Genomic DNA, 19,572 nt, shown 5'->3' on the forward strand with positions numbered 1-19,572 from the left:
TGTTTAATGTTGTCCCAGAGGTCTCTTAGGCTGTCATCATTTCTTTTCATTCTTTTTTCTTTAGTCTGTTCTGCAGCAGTGAATTCTACCATTCTGTCTTCCAGATCACTTATCCGTTCTTCTGACTCAGTTACTCTGCTGTTGATTCCTTCTAGTGTATTTTTCATTTCAGTTACTGTATTGTTCATCTCTGTTTGTTCTTTAATTCTTCTAGGTGTTTTTTCTTTAATTCTTGTAGGGCTTTGTTAAACCTTTCTTGCATCTTCTCGATCTTTGCCTCCATTCTTTTTCCAAGGTCCTGGGTCATCTTCACTGTCATTTTCCTGAATTCTTTTTCTGGAAGGTTGCCTATCTGCACTTCATTTAGTTGTTTTTCTGGGGTTTTATTTTGTTCCTTCATCTGGTACAAAGTACTCTCTGCCTTTTCATTTTGTCTGTCTTTCTGTGAATAGGGTTTTCCTTCCACAGGCTGCAGAATTGTAGTTCTTCTTGCTTCTGCTCTCTGCCCTCTGGTGGCTGAGGCTACCTAAGAGGCTTGTGCAGGCTTCCTGATGGGAGGGACTGGTGGTGGGTAGAGCTGGGTGTTGCTCTGGTGGGCAGAGCTCAGTCAAACTTTAATCTGCTTATCTGCTGATGGGTGGGGCTGGGTTCCCTCCCTGCTGGTTGTTTGGCCTGAGGCAACCTAGCACTGGAGCCTACCTGGCTCTTTGGTGGGGCTAATGGCGGACTCTGGAAGGGTTCCCACCAAGGAGTACTTCCCAGAACTTCTGCTGCCAGCGTCCTTGTCCCCACGGTGAGCCACAGCCACCTCCCCCCCTGCCTCTGCAGGAGACCCTCCAACACTAGCAGGCAGGTCTGGTTCAGTCTCCTATGGGGTCACTGCTCCTTCCCCTGGGTCCCAGTGCTCACACTACTTTGTGTGTGCCCTGCAAGAGTGGAGTCTCTGTTTCCCCCAGTCCTGTCAAATTCCTGCAATCAAATCCTGCTAGCCTTCAAAGTCTGATTCTTCAGGAATTCTTCCTCCCGTTGCCGGACCCCCAGGTTGGGAAGCCTGACATTGGGCTCAGAACCTTCACTCTAGTGGGTGGACTTTGTGGTATAAGTGTTCTCCAGTTTGTGAGTCACCCGCCCAGCAATTATGGGATTTGATTTTATTGTGATTGTGCCCCTCGTCATTGCAGCTTCTCCTTTGTCTTTGGATGTGGGGTATCTTTTTTGGTGAGTTCTAGTGTCTTCCGGTTGATGATTGTTCAGCAGTTAGTTGTGGTTCTGGTGCTCTCGCAAGAGGGAGTGAGCGCACGTCCTGTACTCCGCCATCTTGAACCAATCTCTGAAATTAATTTCATTTAACCCTTTTTACTTGAGTTTGGATGGTGGAGGCTGGCTCTGATGGTAATATAAAACCCCAAATTGGAGACAGTTGAAAACTGTGAGTTTCAAACTTAGTAGGAATAGGTTTGTAGCTATTATATTTGCAGCCATTACAGTTTATACTGCGTTGATGAGCAGTGAGTTATGGGCAGCAGTTCATACACACGTGCAAATTCATGTGTATATATACTTCCTAACCAAGAGAAAATTCTTCTCTATATGAGTTTTTGTTATTGGTATGGACTAATATTTGTGGATTTCTAAGGTTTCCAGGGATTTCTGGAGTAGGACCTCAGGGAATGTGAAAGGTTTCCTGAGCTTTTCACTTGACTCCAGTACATGATTAGAACACTCCAAAATCTGTACTTTGAAAACATTGATAATTCTATGTCTCTGTATATAATTTCCCATCAGTACTGTATAGTTTTGAGCCGGCTTTATAACACAGCTGTATGTTGCCTTATGATGTTTATTACTAACTGCTTTCATTTCATTATTTTTCACGTGTCACAGGTAAAGATTTTACGAGTAAGCTCAGATTGAGTTTAGCCAGTGATTGATAAGCTGGCCAGCAGAATATTCTGGATGTGGTCGAGGCACATTGTAAGTTGAAGACATGATCGTTAGTAGGAAATGTATCCATTCTCCACCAGAATATGCCTGAAGTGTTGTGTGTTTTTTTTCTTTAGTCTTTCCATGTCTTCTTTTCTGGATACAGGTACAGAATGAGCACATGTTGTTGGTGTACACCAGGTGGTATTTCCACCATTGACTTCCTGCAACGCTATGTATCCAAGACCCACTCCAGTGAATTTCAGACAGCTGAGGAAGACCTCTGCTACTGCTTAGAATGTGTGGCGGAATACCACAAAGCAAGGGATGAATTGCCATTCTTACATAAGGTACTTTACATTAATTGGGCAGTATTTTTCAGAGCTTGATAACTAGGAAGAGAATAAATTTGAACTCTGTTGGAAGCATTCAGGGAACTGAAAATGTGATTTAAACTGTGAATGCTAATGTACGTGTAGTATGTAACTCATAGCCTGGTAGATAGTAGGTGCTGAATAAATGCTTATTGATTGATGGAATTGAATTGAAATCTAAAGCAGAATTTTATAATCCTCCACATTTAGACATTTTGATGTGAAACAGTTTCATGAAATGAAGTGACATATGGGGTTTTTTTGGGTTCATGTTTTAATGTTGTTGCATTTGACATTGTTAACAGCCAGGTATCTGAATGGCTTGGGTTATTCTTTTATTGGCTAATAGTTCTTTTTTTTTCCCCTCTCTTCATTTTTTAATGTTAAGTGCTATAAATCAATAAAGACAAAAATTTTTTCATTCACAGTAACCAAAGTGAAACATATAATTTTAAATATGTGGCTTTGAATATTGGTTTATTATATTTATCTGATGAGAAATGGAATACAGACCATAGAGTTATGTATAATAATATAGAAGAGTGGGCCTCCCTGGTGGCGCAAGTGGTTGAGAGTCCGCCTGCCGATGCAGGGGATACGGGTTCGTGCCCCGGTCTGGGAGGATCCCATATGCCGCGGAGCGGCTGGGCCCGTGAGCCATGGCCGCTGAGCCTGCGCGTCCGGAGCCTGCGCGTCCGGAGACTGTGCTCCGCAACGGGGGAGGCCACAACAGTGAGAGGCCCGCATACCGCAAAAAAAATAAATAAATAAAAATAAAATATTATAGAAGAGAGGAGGGGGATGATTAGTTATGAACCTTTAGAGGAAAACCTTTACGTTTACAAAGTTGCCTAGTGATGAAGCTAACCAATGCCTTTATGCTAAAGATGATGTTTCAAGGTAATTACCTATGGCTGGAACGTAGGAGGGAAGTCAGAGAAGGCCCAGCTTGTGCCTTGGTAAAGAAGCTCCAACTTCTCATTTCCTTTTCAATAGAGTATAGTTGACAGTGCTGTTGATAACAAAACTCTGCAAGAGCAATGTTGTAAACATCTCATGCTCTATGTACTCATGTTCATGTATCATAAAAGCCACTTTTATGTACAGTGACTGTTTTCTTTAAATTTAATATATGAGGTTTAGACCTTTTTTTTTTTTTTTTTTTTTTTTTTTTTTTGCGGTACGCGGGCCTCTCACTGTTGTGGCCTCTCCTGTTGTGGAGCACAGGCTCCGGACGCGCAGGCTCAGCAGCCACGGCTCACGGGCCCAGCCGCTCTGTGGCATGTGGGATCTTCCCAGACTGGGGCACGAACCCGTGTCCCCTGCATCGGCAGGCAGACTCTCAACCACTGCACCACCAGGGAAGCCCTGTTACTTCTTTAAACTTCTGAATTTTTATGCTTAGGAAAAGGCTTTCTAGAAGGATCGTCACATCCAGTATATTTTGTTGCTAATAAGATATAAAGCACACTGCCCGTTTTTCTTTTCCTGTAGGTTTTATGGGAATTAGAAACCTCACGTCTCATAAATCATTTTGAAAAGGCCATGAAGGGAGAAATTGGAGACGATGACGAGTTATATATAGTAGACAACAATGGAGGGGCACAGATGTTTGACCTTACAGGCCAAGACTTTGAAAATAAGCTTCGAGTTGCTCTTCTTGAAGTACTGAAATATCCTTATTTGCTTTTACATGAGCGTGTTAGTGAGTATCCTGGGTGTTTCACAGTTGTATCATTTTTTTATTTTAAGAATTGTAAGAATTTGGGTTTATCTATATTGAACATCTGTTTCTTAAACATATAATTAGGATACTTTTTTTTCCAAATGTTTTATTTTGAGCATTTCCAAACCTAGAAAAGTGAATTACACAGTGAATACCATATACACACCACATAGATTGTACAGCTGCTGATATCTTGCTGTTTTTGCTTTATCACATATTTATTCATCTATCCATTCAATTAATTTTCATTCTTGGAATTTGTCTGTAGCAGGGTTTTTCAAACTTGGCAATGTTGACATTTTGGACTGGATAAATTTTGGTGGGTGAGGGACATGCTGTTTATTGTAGGATGTTTAGCAGCGTCCCTGGCCTGTCTCCACTAGATGCTGGTAGTGACTTGCTCTCCCCATTACCCTAGTTGTGACAAGCAAAAATGTCTCCAGATATTGCCAAATGTCCCTTGGGAGTTGGGGGTCAGGGCCAGTGGGGGACAGAATCGCCAGGTTGAGAACCACTGTTCTGTAGTAGTTTTCAGTAATCACAATGGCATAGCATATTATGTCTGCCTAGATTTTGGCCATTTATATTTGCATTTCTTAATATGAATCTCTTGAAGATATTTCCCTGATCTGTCACATCTAATGAAATAACAGTACCTTTAAGGCACCCACTACTGTATCTAGTCCACATTCAGATTTTCCCAATAGTTGCAAAATGTGTTTTTGGATGATTTATTTAAATTAGAGTCCAATCAGGGACTGTACATTTGGTTCCATTTGGTTCCATATTTCATACATCTCTTTTAATCCAGAATAGTTTACTTTTACGTATGTGTGCACAGGTATAGATATAGTTAGATACATAGATAGATGGATAGATAGATAGATAGATTTTTTGTCATAACTTTGACTTGCTGAGACCAGATGGTTGCCCTAAAGAATAATGTGCTTCCTGGACTTTTCTGATTTCTTCCTTGTCATGTTATTTGACTTGTTTCTCTATCCTCTGTATTTTCAGTAAATTGAAAAGTATATCTAAAGATTTATTTGATAAATCAGTTCTTTCTAAATAAACTCAAAATAACTAGATTTTTAAATTCGAACAAGTCATTTTTCAAACATTTATTAAAGAGTACCATATCCAGAAAACTATATAAGCTTGATTTTTCATAAACTAAACATACTTGTGTAGCTGGCACCCAGGTCAAGAAACAAAACATCATCAACACACCAGAAGCTCTCCTCTTACTTTTCCAGTCATTGTTCCTCCTTCCCAAAGCTAACCACTGTCACTACAATATTCTTTGAAGCTTGACAAAATAAAGTTGATTCATCTGATATGGTAAATGTAGGAGTCTATTCAGTATACTTTTGAAAGAGTGATGAAGAAATTTCCATAAAGCAACAGGGATTAGGATAGTGCTGGTACAGATAGACTCATGGAGCAGTGTAGAGAGTCCAGAAGTAAACCGAATCTATTTGGGGAATTTACTCTTTGGTGATGATAGCATTTCAAACCAGTGGAGAAAATGGATTACTCAGTAACTGAGAGTAGGACAAAATAGCCATTTGGGGGACAAAGCTGATTTTATCAGTGCGGTACAAGATAAAGTCCTCATGGATCAAAATGTAAAATGCTAATGGAATTGGACCTATAGCCATACTTCTAAGAAGGTGCCCTCTGGAGATAATTATGCCCAGTGTGAAAAAAGATGTTTGTACTAGGAAAGTCAGAGCAATTCATAGGCACACACTATGATCAACCTACCGGTCTTTCAGCAGCTAAATATCATTCCTACATTTACAGCATTTTTATGCCTCAGTTTAAAAAACAAAAGGAGCAACTTTTCATTTACTTACAGAGCAACTGAAGGAGCCAAATTTAGGGAATCTTGATAACGTTGATAAGATGTATGTCTTATGTTTACTGCCTTATTTTTTCTATTTAGATGAATTATGCGTTGAAGCACTTTGCCGGATGGAACAAGCTAACTGCTCCTTTCAGGTTTTTGACAAACATCCAGGGATCTATTTGTTTTTGGTCCATCCCAATGAAATGGTGAGTGTGAGTGTTAGGCAGTGGAAGAGGGGATATTTTATTTTTGCACCTATAGTATAGATAACTATAATAGAGGTTTTTGATGTGTACTTTGTTTAAAATATTTGCCAAAGTTATTCTCTTGTTGTTGTAACATTACTGCAGTTAAGGAGGGGGTGCTGGGGGGGCTCAAAGAAGAGAGTTAAAAGAGTAGGGAAACAGTTCTGACAGGTGATGCTTCAGTTTAAAAGACAAATGAGGGAATAATCTGAACTTTCAGTGTGTTGACCTGAACTAACGAAGAAGGAGAGTTCTCTCTTGCTTTTCTTGCTTGCCTGCCCCGCTCCAAGCACATGGAAATACCAGTTAAAACACTTGAAATAATTATTTTGCTAATAGATGAGATTTTTAACAGGTGATGGTGTAGAGGGGTGGACAAGGAGATTCAGTTCCTAGGTGCCAGACAGGAAGAGGAGCATGAGAATCAGAACAGTAGGTAGACAGAAGCAGAGAGCAACACCAGAGGCTTGGAACCTGACTTTGCGCTGATTGCTCGAGTTTGAGGACGTATCATCATGTGGCTAGGCAGTGTGTGCAGTAGGACCTGTGCACGTTGGCCTCTAGAACTGAGTTACAACGTTAAGGCAATAGCCACGAAGGGTTGCTCTGCCAATAGAAGGATAGTAAAGAGGCTTTTTTTTAAGTGGCGAAGAAAGAACACGGTAATGGGGTTTCCAGTCAGAATGGTGGTGAATTTCAGTCTCCTTTGTGCCAAACCCAAACAATGATAGAAAAAAATTCAAAAAGTGGAATTCTAAAAGGTATAATCACACTTTTCAAAGGGTAAATGTTTCTTTGGACCAGTAATGGAACAGAAATACAAAGTGATACATGGTGGAAACCTGTATGTCGGCCTGGGTGGCTGTAGGTAGCAGGGGACTGAGTTTGTGCATGATAATAAGAATTACAAGTCTACTCCAGGCAAGGGTAGAACCAGAGTCGAGGCCTGTGCTTAAAATAAGGGTGGGGCTTTCCTGCCTGTGAAAGAAGACTGACAGAAAGTACAGCCAGATGCTCTCTGGGACTGGCTTTCTTAAAGCTGCAAAGCAGTAGAGGAAGCAGGTCCAGCTGAGCAACCAGGACCTGGGCCAAGCACTTGCAGACTGGTTGACTGGGTCTGCAGAGCCAGGAATGACTGTATTCTTCATTATATACATGTTTTGGTAGGTGAGGAAACTGAGTCAGGAGACTTAACCACAGTTACACAGGCTAGTATGGTGACTGGGATTTGTATATAGGCAGCCTGATCCAGAGCCCTAATGCTTTTTTTTAAAGTTTTTATTTGAAAATACTTTAAAATTTTCAGAAAATTCTCAAAAATAAAAAAAAAGTAGAAAACACCTGTATATTCTTTAGCTGTATTCACCAATTACTAATGTTTCACTCCATTTGTTCTATCATTTGCTTTCAGTTAACTACAAAGCTGTTTGTTTTCTGACCATTTGAGAGTAGGTTGCATGTATCATAGCCTTTTGCCCCTAAATACTTCAGTGTATATTTCCTAAGAATAAGTATATTCTTACAATATTATAAACTTCAGTGACTTTAACATTGACACAGTAAGGTCTGTTTTCCAGTTGTGTTGTGTGATCCAGTGTACTTTGTAGCATTTTCCCCCTGTACTCCAGTATCCAGACCAGGATCAGGATTTACATGTAGTTGTGTTACATTAGTCTCCCTTAATCTGTAACATTTCCGCAGCCTATCTTTGTCTTTTATGACAATTACATTTCTGAAGAATAGTCATTTCTGTCTCCCTCCCATTTACAAAAAATAGAATGCTTATCATTTTGGGTTTGCCTGATGCTTGTGCATGGTTAGTCTTCGGTTATACGTTCCAACTGGAATACTACATAAGTGAAGGATGTTATGTCCTTCTCAGGGTGTCAGATATACAGGCATGCCATATCATCCGGCCTTTCATGGTGATGTTAATTTTGATCATCTAGTTGAGGTGTTGTCCAGTTTCTTCACTGTACAATGTCTATTTCTTAAGTACTCTAAGATCACATAAATACCTTACTCCTCACCAAAATGTTCTCCTAAATTTAGCATTACCTGATGGTTCTTCCCTGAGCCAGTTTTTCTAAGATTGCAAAGTAGTTTCAACCCCAGCACTTTACACGTTTACCAGTCAGCACTTGACATTGATGATACTATAATCAAGAGCCATTTTCCCTGCTCTTCATTTATTCATCTGTTTATCATAAGTTATAGACTCATTGATTCCTTTGTATTTTTTTCGATAGCTTAAAATCCATTACTTAATTATGTTGGCATAGAGCCCATTCTTTTGTCCACTAGTTCTATGTTTTGCAAACTTTTCTGCCCATAACCTAAGTAAAAATATTCTTCATCGAGTTCACACACATATATAGACATACGTGACCTAAACATTTCACAAAACAGTACTTACTGTTATTATGAAGGAAGCCCACTGATTTTTTTTTATTTTATTTAGTTTTTAAGGTTGGTTGTGGTCACTAAATTCAGTTTGTAGTGCAGAATAAATTTAAAATCACTTCCCTATGCTATATCGCCATGTAGAGGTGACCTTTGATTTCTTCTGAGGTTTCTCTTTTCATTTTTCTTTCCTTTTTTAACTTTCTATTATGGAACATTACAAACATACAAAAATAGATTGGTGTAGTGAACCCCCATATATCCATCACTGTGCTTCATCTATTATCAATATGTGGTCAATATTCTACTCCTGTTAAGATTAGTTACCGCAAATCAGACATCAGAGCATTTCATCCATAAAATACTTTAGTACGTGTATCAAAAAGTTAAGTGCTCTTTAAAAAGAACAATTACATCAACACACTTATAATAATAATAATAATAATAATAATAATATATTTCTAGTCAGTGTTTGAGTGGAAGTTATTATCCAAAAATGCTTTATCAGGTTTAGATCAAATCAGGATCAAGTAAGGTTCACACGTCGCATTCCAGTTGACCTTTGAGCAACATGGGTTTGAACTGCATGGGTCCTCTTATACACAGATTCTTTTTAATAGCATGTAGTATAGTACTACGCAGTTCGAGGTTAGTTGAATCCATGATGCAGAACCAGGATATGGAGGGCTGCCAACTATGTTATATTCGAATTATATTAGTGCATTCAACTACGCAGAGGGTAGGTGCCCCTAACCCTTGTGTGTTGTTCAAAGTTCAATTGTAATTAGTATCTTCCGTCTTTTATTTTTTTCCTGTCATCATGGACCTTTTGGTTTATTTCCTTTAAATGTCTGAAAATCATGTATTTTTCCTAAAGTACTTTATTCTATATGATAGGTTTTTTCTTCCAGTTTTATTGAGGTATAATTGACATACAGCACTGTATAAGTTTAATATATACGGTGTAATGATTTTTTAAAGTATTTGATGTATCTTGTGTCCTCTGTAATCTGTAGAGAATCTTATTTTAACTGTATTCTTTCTCTAGACAATTGTGTGTTATATGAAGTAATGAATGTGTTACACTTTTAGGTTTCGCGTTGGGCTATCCTGACAGCAAGAAACTTGGGGAAAGTGGACAGAGATGATTATTATGACTTACAGGAGGTTTTGACTTGCCTTTTTAAAGTTACTGAGTTAGGGCTTTTAGAAAGTCCAGACATTGATACTTCTGTCCTTGAGAAGGGTAAACTGATTCTTCTGCCTTCACACATGTATGATACTGCCAACTACAAAAACTATTGGTTAGGTGAGTATTGTTCCTACACACATATAATTAGTATTTTCCAATATTTCTTATGATTATCCTGCAAGGGAAGGGATCTCTTCTGGTAATCTGATCAAAATTGCTAAATAGGGTTTCCCGGGTGGCACAGTGGTTGAGAGTCCGCCTGCCAATGCAGGGGACATGGGTTCGTGCCCCGGTCCAGGAAGATCCCACATGCCGCGGAGCGGCTGGGCCCGTGAGCCATGGCCGCTGAGCCTGCGCGTCCGGAGCCTGTGCTCCGCAACGGGAGAGGCCACAACAGTGAGAGGCCCGCCTACCGCAAAAAAAAAAAAAAAAAGCTAAATAAAGGATTTCATAGTTCACAATTCTTGTTCTGTCATTAAATTGACTATTACAACATCTTGTCTTTAAACATTTCTTATCCTAGAAATCATCTGTGTAAGAGGTACATTTTCAATTATGGCAAATAGATCTTTTATTTAAGGCAGTATTAGATGTTACCGTATTAGCACAGCAGCTGAACTTAATAGGGTTTTGATCTCTTGAAACAGAGGTTTAATACCTCTTTTCCCATCTGTAAAATATTTCCTGGGAGAAAGCGATACTAACTTTGGTTTTCATCAAGTTGTATATTGACTTAAAGTAGTTCTGTCCTACTTCATTGATTCAGAGTCTTACAGTCATGTGTATATTTGGCAGTGACTGGTACTTGAAATATAGTGATCTTAAAATTTAAGGGGTCTTTGATATTATGAGATGCAAATTGTGTGGTAGTCATTTTGGAAATGGTTTTCTAACCAGGTTCGTGCCATTTTCCCTTTTTATTCAGTCTAAAGTTCTGTTCTTAGGAGGAGGAGTTGTATATGAATATCTCAGACTTCAATGTCTGAGGCACTGGATACTGTTTGGTTTCATCTTACTGCCTTGTTATTCTTTTTGCCAACTAAACTGGAGAAGACATTAGAACAGTTTTATTTAATCAATTCAAGAAAACTATATGTGATCTTACAGGTATTTGCATGTTGCTGACCATTCTTGAGGAGCAAACCATGGATTCACTGTTGTTGAGCTCAAACAAACAGAATGATTTTATGCAATCAATACTTCACGCCATGGAGAGACAATCAGATGGTAATAAACTTTATTTGCTGACTATTGTGATGATGGTGCACTTTGAAAATACTAGTGTCACTGTAAGAATTTGGGTGTATGATGTGGAGGAAAGAAAGAATGAACATTTTATGGTTTTGGTCACAGAGTCAGAATTTTTAATTGGAAAGGACCTTCAGAGTTTAACTCAGCACGTTACTTTCATAAAAGAAGAAACTGAAGCCCAAGGAAGTTAACTTACTTTTGAAAAAAATTAATTTATTTATTTTTGGCTGTGTTGTGTCTTTGTTGCTGTGCATGGGCTTTCTCTAGTTGCAGCGAGCGGGGGCTACAGATTCTTTCTTTAACATCTTTATTGGAATATAATTGCTTTACAACGGTGTGCTAGTTTCTGCTGTATAACAAAGTGAATCAGCTACACATATACATATATCCCCATGTCCCCTCCCTCTTGCGTCTCCCTTCCACACCCCCATCCCACCCATCTAGGTGGTCACAGAGCACCAAGCGGATCTCCCTGTGCTCTGTGGCTTCGTCCCACTAGCTATTTTACATGTGGTAGTCCATGCCACTCTCTCACTTCGTCCCAGCTTACCCTTCCCTCTCCCCGTGTCCTCACGTCCATTCTCTATGTCTGCGTCTTTATTCCTGTCCTGCCCCTAGGTTTTTCAGAACCTTTTTTTTTTTAGATTCCGTATGTAAGTGTTAGCATACAGTATTTGTTTTTCTCTTTCTGACTTACTTCACTCTGTACCACAGACTCTAGGTCCATCCACCTCACTACAAATAACTCGATTTCGTTTCTTTTTTATGGCTGAGTCATATTCCATTGTATGTATAGCCACATCTTTATCTATTCATCTGTCGATGGACACTTGGGTTGCTTCCATGTCCTGGCTCTTGTAAATAAAGCTGCAGTGAGCATTGTGGTGCATGACTGTTTTTGGATTATGGTTTTCTCAGGGTATATGCCCAGGAGTGGAATTTCTGGGTCATATGGTAGTTCTATTTTTAGTTTTTTCAGGAACCTCCATACTGTTCTCCATAGTGGCTGTATCAATTTATATTCCTACCAATAGTGCAAGAGGGCTCCCTTTTCTCCACACCGTCGCCAGCATTTGTTTGTAGATTTTTTGATGATGACCATTCTGACTGGTGTGAGGTGACACCTCACTGTAGTTTTGATTTGCACTGCTCTAATGATAAGTGGTGTTGAGCATCCTTTCAGGTGTTTGTTGGCAAGCTGTATATCTTCTTTGGAGAAATGTCTATTTAGGGCTTCTGCCCATTTTTGGATGGGGTTGTTTGTTTTTTTGATATTGAGCTGCGTGAGCTGCTTGTAAATTTTGGAGATTAATCATTTGTCTGTTGCTTCATTTGCAAATATTTTCTCCCATTCTGAGGGTTGTCTTTTCATCTTGTTTATGTTTTCCATTGCTGTGCAAAATCTTTGAAGTTTCATTAGGTCCCATTTGTTTGTTTTTATTTCCATGTCTCTAGGCGGTGGGTCAAAAAGGGTCTTTTATGTCATAGAGTGTTCTGCCAATGTTTTGGCAGGCGGATTCTTTACCACTTCACCACCAGGGAAGTCCCCTCTTTAAGAAACATTCCATAATTGTCTTCACCTAACTAATGACTTTCTTCCTTATTTGAGAGCTTCCTAGACATAAGACAGCTTCAGTAGAGGATAAAAAAGTATATGAGCAGTTCTACACGAACGACTATGATAAAAAAAAAAGTAGACTCTAAGAGCCCTGAGGGAAATAAAGCAGAAAGTTCTAAGGTTGACAGTAATTGGGTGAGTTAGAGCACTTGCCTCCTAAGAATACTGCGGAAGATGACAGGTGGTACTCACAGTGAAGCCATTCTGGTTCTTTCTTGGAAAAAGCCAGCTATCTGTTTTTTTCTGTAGGTGGTGTATCTTTATGTGAGTGTAAAAAATAAATCTGGAAAGAAAGAATAGAGTAAGATCTTACAGATGCTTGACTGAGGGCTTCTAATTTCCTTAGAAGACATTAAGGAGCAAGTGAAGGTCTTTGAGCAGGGTAGTGTTTTGCCCCTGCATGTGGAGAAGAGGGGAAGGACTGGGCATAAGAGTGTGTGAGTAATGGGAATTCCTGCCAGTTGGATGGAATGGAGATAACAACAAAGCCATGTTGAGACATGGGTGGATGAAGAGTATGTATCTCTGCTTATCCAGTGGATGAGGGGTTCAGTCCTTTATTCCAACCGAATGACACACACAATTCAGGATTTCTCATATCATGGACTTTGTTTAGATCTGAAAATACCAAGTTTTCCGTTCTCTCCCTTTTTTTTCTACTTTACCTCTGTTATTTATTGAAGGATGGGAGTATAAAGGTCTGGAAGAAGCAGAGGAGGAACGATTCTTTCAGGTTGGCAAATAGGGTGAGAAAGTTGAGTTTATCTGGACTATCTCAGTTTGTTCCACACAACAAGATTTCTTAACAGAGGTGTATTGCTTTAAAAAAAATGCAGACACTATTTAAAAGTTTGCCAGCTTTCTAAAACCTGTAGTTGACAACGCTTTACTTTAAATTACTTCCTGCTTTGCTTTCAGTTTTGTTGCTACCCAGGTAAAGAATGCTTAATTCTCAATATATTTTAGTACCTTTCTCTAATTGTGTTGTAATTTGGCAAATTACTCCATTGTGTCTCAGATGATAATGTGGATCCTTTCTGGCCAGCGTTACACTGTTTCATGGTGATTCTGGATCGTCTTGGATCTAAGGTCTGGGGTCAACTTATTGATCCTATTGAGGCATTTCAAACCATTATCAACAACGTGAGCTACAGGAAAGAGATCCAGAACATACGGAGCAGTTCTGTGAGGTTCGTTCAGTTCCTGTGTCAGGATTTCCAACAATCTGTATGAGGAAGTCTACTATAATTGACTTAACAGTAAGATTTTTCTCTTCTTTTTACCCTTCATTTCAGTAATTTCTATTTGTTCTTAATATTTAAGGACCAAGTCAGAACCGGAGTCATATTTAGATGATATGGTGACTTGCAGCCAGATGGTATACAATTATAACCCTGAAAAGACCAAAAAGGTATAAAACATTTTGAGAATTCAGATGATATTGTATTGCCTTTATATTGTATAGCCAGTGTTTGCATTGCTGATTTTATGATATGTAGCTATTCTGAATCAACTGTTGCATAAAACAGTTTCTGATTGAACAGTAGCTCATGAGGAAAAATGGGCTGTAATGAGAGCATGCACACTTTGAGAGATTAATTTTAAGTACATTTTGGAAGGGTAGAACATTTATGGCATGAGGGAGATAAATCAAAAGACTAGAAATCAAAACCAACTGAAGGAAAGAGGTCCAGAGTACATGGAGGTTTTGTAAATTTAACCTTTTCATGAAAGCTTCACCTCAAAATTGGACTGTTTTCAATTTCTTAGGGGTCCGTATATGTACATCAACACAGGAAAGTTGAGCAGTGTATTTTCTTGTTGGCAACTTTTGTGTTAAACCTGTCATGAATGGTGCTTGTTTATCTGAATATCAGTATCTCTTTCATTTTAGGATTCAGGGTGGAGATCAGCCATTTGCCCAGATTATTGTCCTAACATGTATGAAGAAATGGAAACATTAGCTAACGTGCTTCAGTCAGATATCGGTCAAGACATGCGTGTTCATAACAGCACGTTTCTGTGGTTCATTCCCTTTGTGCAGTCCCTCATGGATCTTAAGGATCTGGGTGTGGCTTATATAGTGGAGGTTATTCATCATCTGCATTCTGAAGTCAAAGACGTCCTCAACCAGACGGACGCCGTGTGTGACACAGTCACTGAGTTTTTCCTTCTGATTTTGGTGTCAGTGATTGAACTGCATAGAAATAAAAAGTGTTTGCATTTGCTGTGGGTTAGTTCCCAGCACTGGGTGGAAGCCATCGTAAAATGTGCCAAGCTTCCCACCACCGCGTTTGCTCGGAGTTCTGAGAAGTCATCTGGAAACTGCTCCAAAGGCACAACAATGATACCTCTGTCACTGCATTCAGTGCCATCTAACTCTGTACAACTTGCTTGTCTGCAGCTGATCAGAAGTCTCCTTAAAGAAGGCTATCAGCTTGGGCAGCAGACTCTTTGTAAGCGATTCTGGGATAAGCTCAACTTATTCCTACGAGGAAATATATCTTTAGGTTGGCAGTTGACAAGTCAGGAAACCCATGAGTTACAAACTTGTTTAAAGCAAATTATTAGAAACATAAAATTCAAAGTGCCTCAGTGTAGCACTTCTGTGGATCTGACTCCTCCATGTAAAACGCCTCCTGCATCTTACAATAAAGAAGAAAGTGAACAAACAGGTAAGAAGTCTAAAAAACACAGGCACTGTCTGGAAAACTCCAGCCCAACATTCTCTAAAGAACCGATGAAAGCTGATGCCTGTCAAGTGAAAGAGAGTATTTTCAGCAAGGCACATAATGCCATAGAAGAGCATAATGAGCAAACTTATATAAAAGATTTGAAACGCAAAGACCATCTCTCAGCTGAGTTGTGCTTGAAGCCCAGTAGTAAAAGGCTTGTTAATGAAAGAGCTCGAGGCCAAATTAAAATAAGTACAGGGAAGCATAAGTCTGTAAAAGAGAATTCCTCATATACCCCACAGAATTGTACTTCAAGAAATGGTCCAGAAAAGGTATTTGACAGAGGAATAATCACATCAGCAGGTTTGTTGACTGATTCTAGCAATGACTCTCTGGAAAAGGTATCCACATCAGATGAGGATTTCTCTTTAAAGGATGATGCTCTTGGCAAAACATCAAAAGCAAGAACTAAGGCACATAAAGATGAAATCTGTGCTAAGTTATCGCATGTAATGAAAAAGCAAGACAGGAAAAGTACCACTTTAGAGGAAAACCTGACTGTATCTAGCATTGAAAGTTTCTGTTCAAAGAAAGATGCAGGAGGTCAGAAAGGAGATGGCTTCATACACAATCTCTCTTTAGGCCCTAGTGGTGTTCTGGATGATAAAAATGGACAACAAAAACCTGAAAACAGTTTATTGCTGAAAAAGAAACAAGTAAAGGAAGAAGAGTTGGGCATTTTCTCCACCCCTGATATCAGTTGTCAAATACTAGAATGTCATGTTGGTAATAAAGATTTGGTCTCATTCACAGAAATGACCAATATTTTTGTGGAGAAAACACCTCCCTTTAAAGATCCTGTGACTGTACTTGAATCAAGAGATATGGGAATTAGCAAGAGTACTGTTCAGTTTTCTTCTGATTTAAGAGAACAGGTCCTTAGCATCAGTCCTAAGTCTGACCCTTTAACAGATTCTCAGATAGACAGAGACATCCACATATTATCTTTAATAGCTCAAGCCAGTGTTATTAAGTTCCCATCAGGTTCAACCCAAAGAAGTTTATCCCAGCTACAAAGAAAAGTTAAAGATGATAGAAGATGTTTGACAGCCAACCAAAATAGTGTCAGGGAAACCTGCTGTGGACACGTCATTATTATTTCCGATTCTGATGAAGAAGATGATGATGATGAAAGAATTGTGGGTTTTAAGAAACACATTAAACAGGGTAAAACATGCATTGAGAAAGAATGTCCAGAGCATCATACTTCAATAGCTAACACAAATGTGGAACAGAATGTAATAAAGGAAGAAAATACAAGGTCCCTTTTGCGGTTTGAGGAATCGGATTCTCATTTTTTTGAGTTTGAAAGTCCATGTGAAGTGTTTTCAGTTTGGCAAGATCAGAAAGCAGACAAGAATTCAGTTCAAGAGAATGAAGATAATTCGTGCTTGACTCATGTAGGTGATACCACAGATGATTGGGGTTATGGTACAGCTTATGTACCTGAAGAGGTCATTAAAACAGCAGAGGCAGCTTTGAAAGAGGGAGAACCTGAATCCAACAGTGACATAGAGGAGGATAATACATTTTTAACACAATATGATCCGGAAGATATGGATTTATGTTCACAAATGGAGAAAGAGAATGATGAACTCATTGAAGTAGTTCATGGAAAAGATACAGTCCAGGTAGAAGAAGATTCTGTGAGTCGGCCTCAGTTGGAATCTTGGAGTAGCACAAAATGTAAATACAAAGATTGTGTGGAAACACTGAAAAACCAGGGTGAATACTGTTCCAAACACTCTGAAGCTAAAGCAGCAGATGAAGATATATTTCGTAGACCTGGCTTGCCTCTCTCTGCATCTAAACCTTCGAGACCTCCCACTGCTAAGATATTTACCTCCAGTAGTACTTCACGAATTGCTGGTCTTTACAAGTCTTTGGTAAATACGTCAGCACTCTTACCAACTCTGCAAAATAAGTCAAGTGGGGTACAATGTGCTTTGAAAGTACCACAGCCAGTCTCTCTGGTGTCTCAGAAGCCAGTGGCTGAAATGAAGGGTTTGTGCAACGTTCTCCAGTCTCATACTCCAAATAATTCCAACAGGCAAGGCTACAAAGTTCCATTTTGTGAAAACAGATCTTTTTCGCCTTCCTCTCCAGTAAACATTTTCTTGTCAGCACAGTCCATCTCTGACACCTTCGTTAAAGAGGTCTTAAAATGGAAATACGCAATGTTTGTGGACTTTGATCAGTGCGGACCCCCTTCAACTCTTTGTCAGTCCATCACAAGACCTGTGCCTGTGAGATTTCAAGATGGTAGAGATTATTTTAATGTGTTTTTCCCTTTGATGATCCTGAATACTTTTGAAACAGTAAGTATATGTTCTAATCGTATACGTTCAGACTTTGAAATTACCTTTCTTTACCATGTTGTGTACGGCTAAAATAACTGATCGCATTTTGATTTAGATGTAGCTTGTAGATTTCATGTTGAACAGACATTGTGCCCGACACTGTTCTAGATGCTGGTGATACAGAGGAAACACTTAAACTCTGCCCTTCTGGAGCTTACAGACACAATTCAGAGTGCTAGTTTACCAAGTCCAGAGGTGGCACAGGAGGAGGAAACGTTTTTCGGTGTAAAATAAGGGAAGACTTCTCAGAGGACATAGTCTCTCATCTGCGTTTATTTTTTTGAAAAGTAGAGTAAACCTTTACTGAAGTTTTCTTGAGGAGGTAGCAAAGGGCAAGTTACACTGGTCAGCACAAAGCAGTAAATCCCAAATTTCTCATCTGTCTTCCCAACTTCTTATGCCTCATAGCAGCCTTTAGCTGCCCCCCTACCCCAACACATCCCATTCTGGCTCTTCTCTCTTTCTTACTGCCTGAATGGGATTGCCAAGTAAAATATAGGATTCCCAGTTAAATTTGAACCTCAGAAAAACAGCTAGTAATTCTTTAGTGTAAACATCCACCTGCACTTTGAAGGATGTTTTTGGTGTTCTCACAGCAGGTCGACTTTTACTTTTTTTTCAAATTGATTAAAAAACAAAAACCCAAAACGTGAGTGTGCAATAAGATGCTTCAAAACCAAGAGCACTGTGGTGAATACCCACGTATTCAGTCAGCAGATCCTTGGGTGCCTGCTACTTGCCCAGTATTATCACAGACCTGGTGGGGGTAAAATGGTGAACACAACAGACAAGGCCTCTGCCTTCTGGGAATGATCATTTCAGATCAGGACAAAAGGCTCTAGAGTGCTCTAGAATGATCTAGAGCAAAAGGGAGCGGGCACTTTAGACTGAAAGGTGAGACGGCCTCTGTGAGCGATGGTATTCACACCGAGACCAGAGTGAGCAGAAGGAGTTGGCCATAGGAAGTATATCCCAGGCAGAGAGACTGCAAAGATCCAGCTTAGAACTGTTAAAGGCAAAGGAGATGTACTGCACAAAGAGGCAAGTTGGTGTCGATTTATGCCCTAAATTTCAGCCATTGTCATAAGAATTATTTTACTAGTGTTTCAGAACCATTAGAAACAACTAACTGGTAAAGGCTCTTCAGTCTCTCTCCTTAAGAACAATGTGAAATAGTAATACAAGAATGATTTTCTTACCTTACAAAATCGTTAGTTCAGTGAACAGTGTATACAGTTAAATAAGCTGGGGAATATACAGAGATTTTCTTCATCTTGGAGCTTATTTTTTTCTTGAACGTTTATCCTTTCCAGAAAACACCAAATCGCTTAGAAGCCATTCATAGCCCTTAAATTTAGGACACATTTGTGATTTTATTTTTCCCTTAGTTCAGAAGTATTTATATGTTTATCTTTAAGATTTCTTCCTTCAGCACATTTCTGTAGCCAGAACCTTTTCAAAACAGAATGAGCGCAAGTTCCGTTTGTATATACACAAAGTTTAAGATAGTCAAATACTTGTGGAAGGCCCATTATAAAAAAAAAATCAGCCACTCTCACCTCCCCAAGTAATTATTTTTGATCCTTGAGGGATCCTTTTGTTATTTACTTCCATATTTCTAAATAACATGCCACTATTTTGACTTGTTAATTTTTCAGTACTAGACATTTTCTGTAATTACCCACTACAGGAAGTACCCTCTCTTCCCAGCCCTGTGTTCACACACACCTCTCCTGTTTCCCCATCCTCACTATGGAGTAGTTTTGTAATTTTTAGGTCAGTATTTGTTATTATTTTGACGATATAAAAGGTGTCCACTGGGCTTCCCTGGTGGCGCAGTGGTTGAGAATCTGCCTGCTAATTCAGGGGTCACAGGTTCGAGCCCTGGTCTGG

The 19,572-nt window shown here is 39.3% G+C and overlaps 1 protein-coding gene across 1 annotated transcript in view; it reads left to right on the top strand.

Annotated features, from left to right (window-relative positions):
* Positions 1-2,096: 2,096 nt before the first annotated feature.
* The window catches only part of LOC132482899 (probable helicase senataxin), a 63,209-nt gene continuing 45,733 nt past the window's right edge, over positions 2,097-19,572 (top strand). Inside the window, exons 1-8 of the mRNA XM_060088169.1 lie at positions 2,097-2,273; positions 3,792-4,002; positions 5,972-6,081; positions 9,616-9,832; positions 10,823-10,942; positions 13,603-13,774; positions 13,908-13,995; positions 14,479-17,637. Of these exons, the coding sequence (XP_059944152.1) occupies positions 2,097-2,273; positions 3,792-4,002; positions 5,972-6,081; positions 9,616-9,832; positions 10,823-10,942; positions 13,603-13,774; positions 13,908-13,995; positions 14,479-17,637 (4,254 nt within the window). The remainder of the gene's footprint in view (positions 2,274-3,791; positions 4,003-5,971; positions 6,082-9,615; positions 9,833-10,822; positions 10,943-13,602; positions 13,775-13,907; positions 13,996-14,478; positions 17,638-19,572) is intronic.

This window comes from Mesoplodon densirostris, chromosome Y (genome assembly GCF_025265405.1).
Source record: "Mesoplodon densirostris isolate mMesDen1 chromosome Y, mMesDen1 primary haplotype, whole genome shotgun sequence".
Lineage (NCBI taxonomy): Eukaryota > Metazoa > Chordata > Mammalia > Artiodactyla > Ziphiidae > Mesoplodon > Mesoplodon densirostris.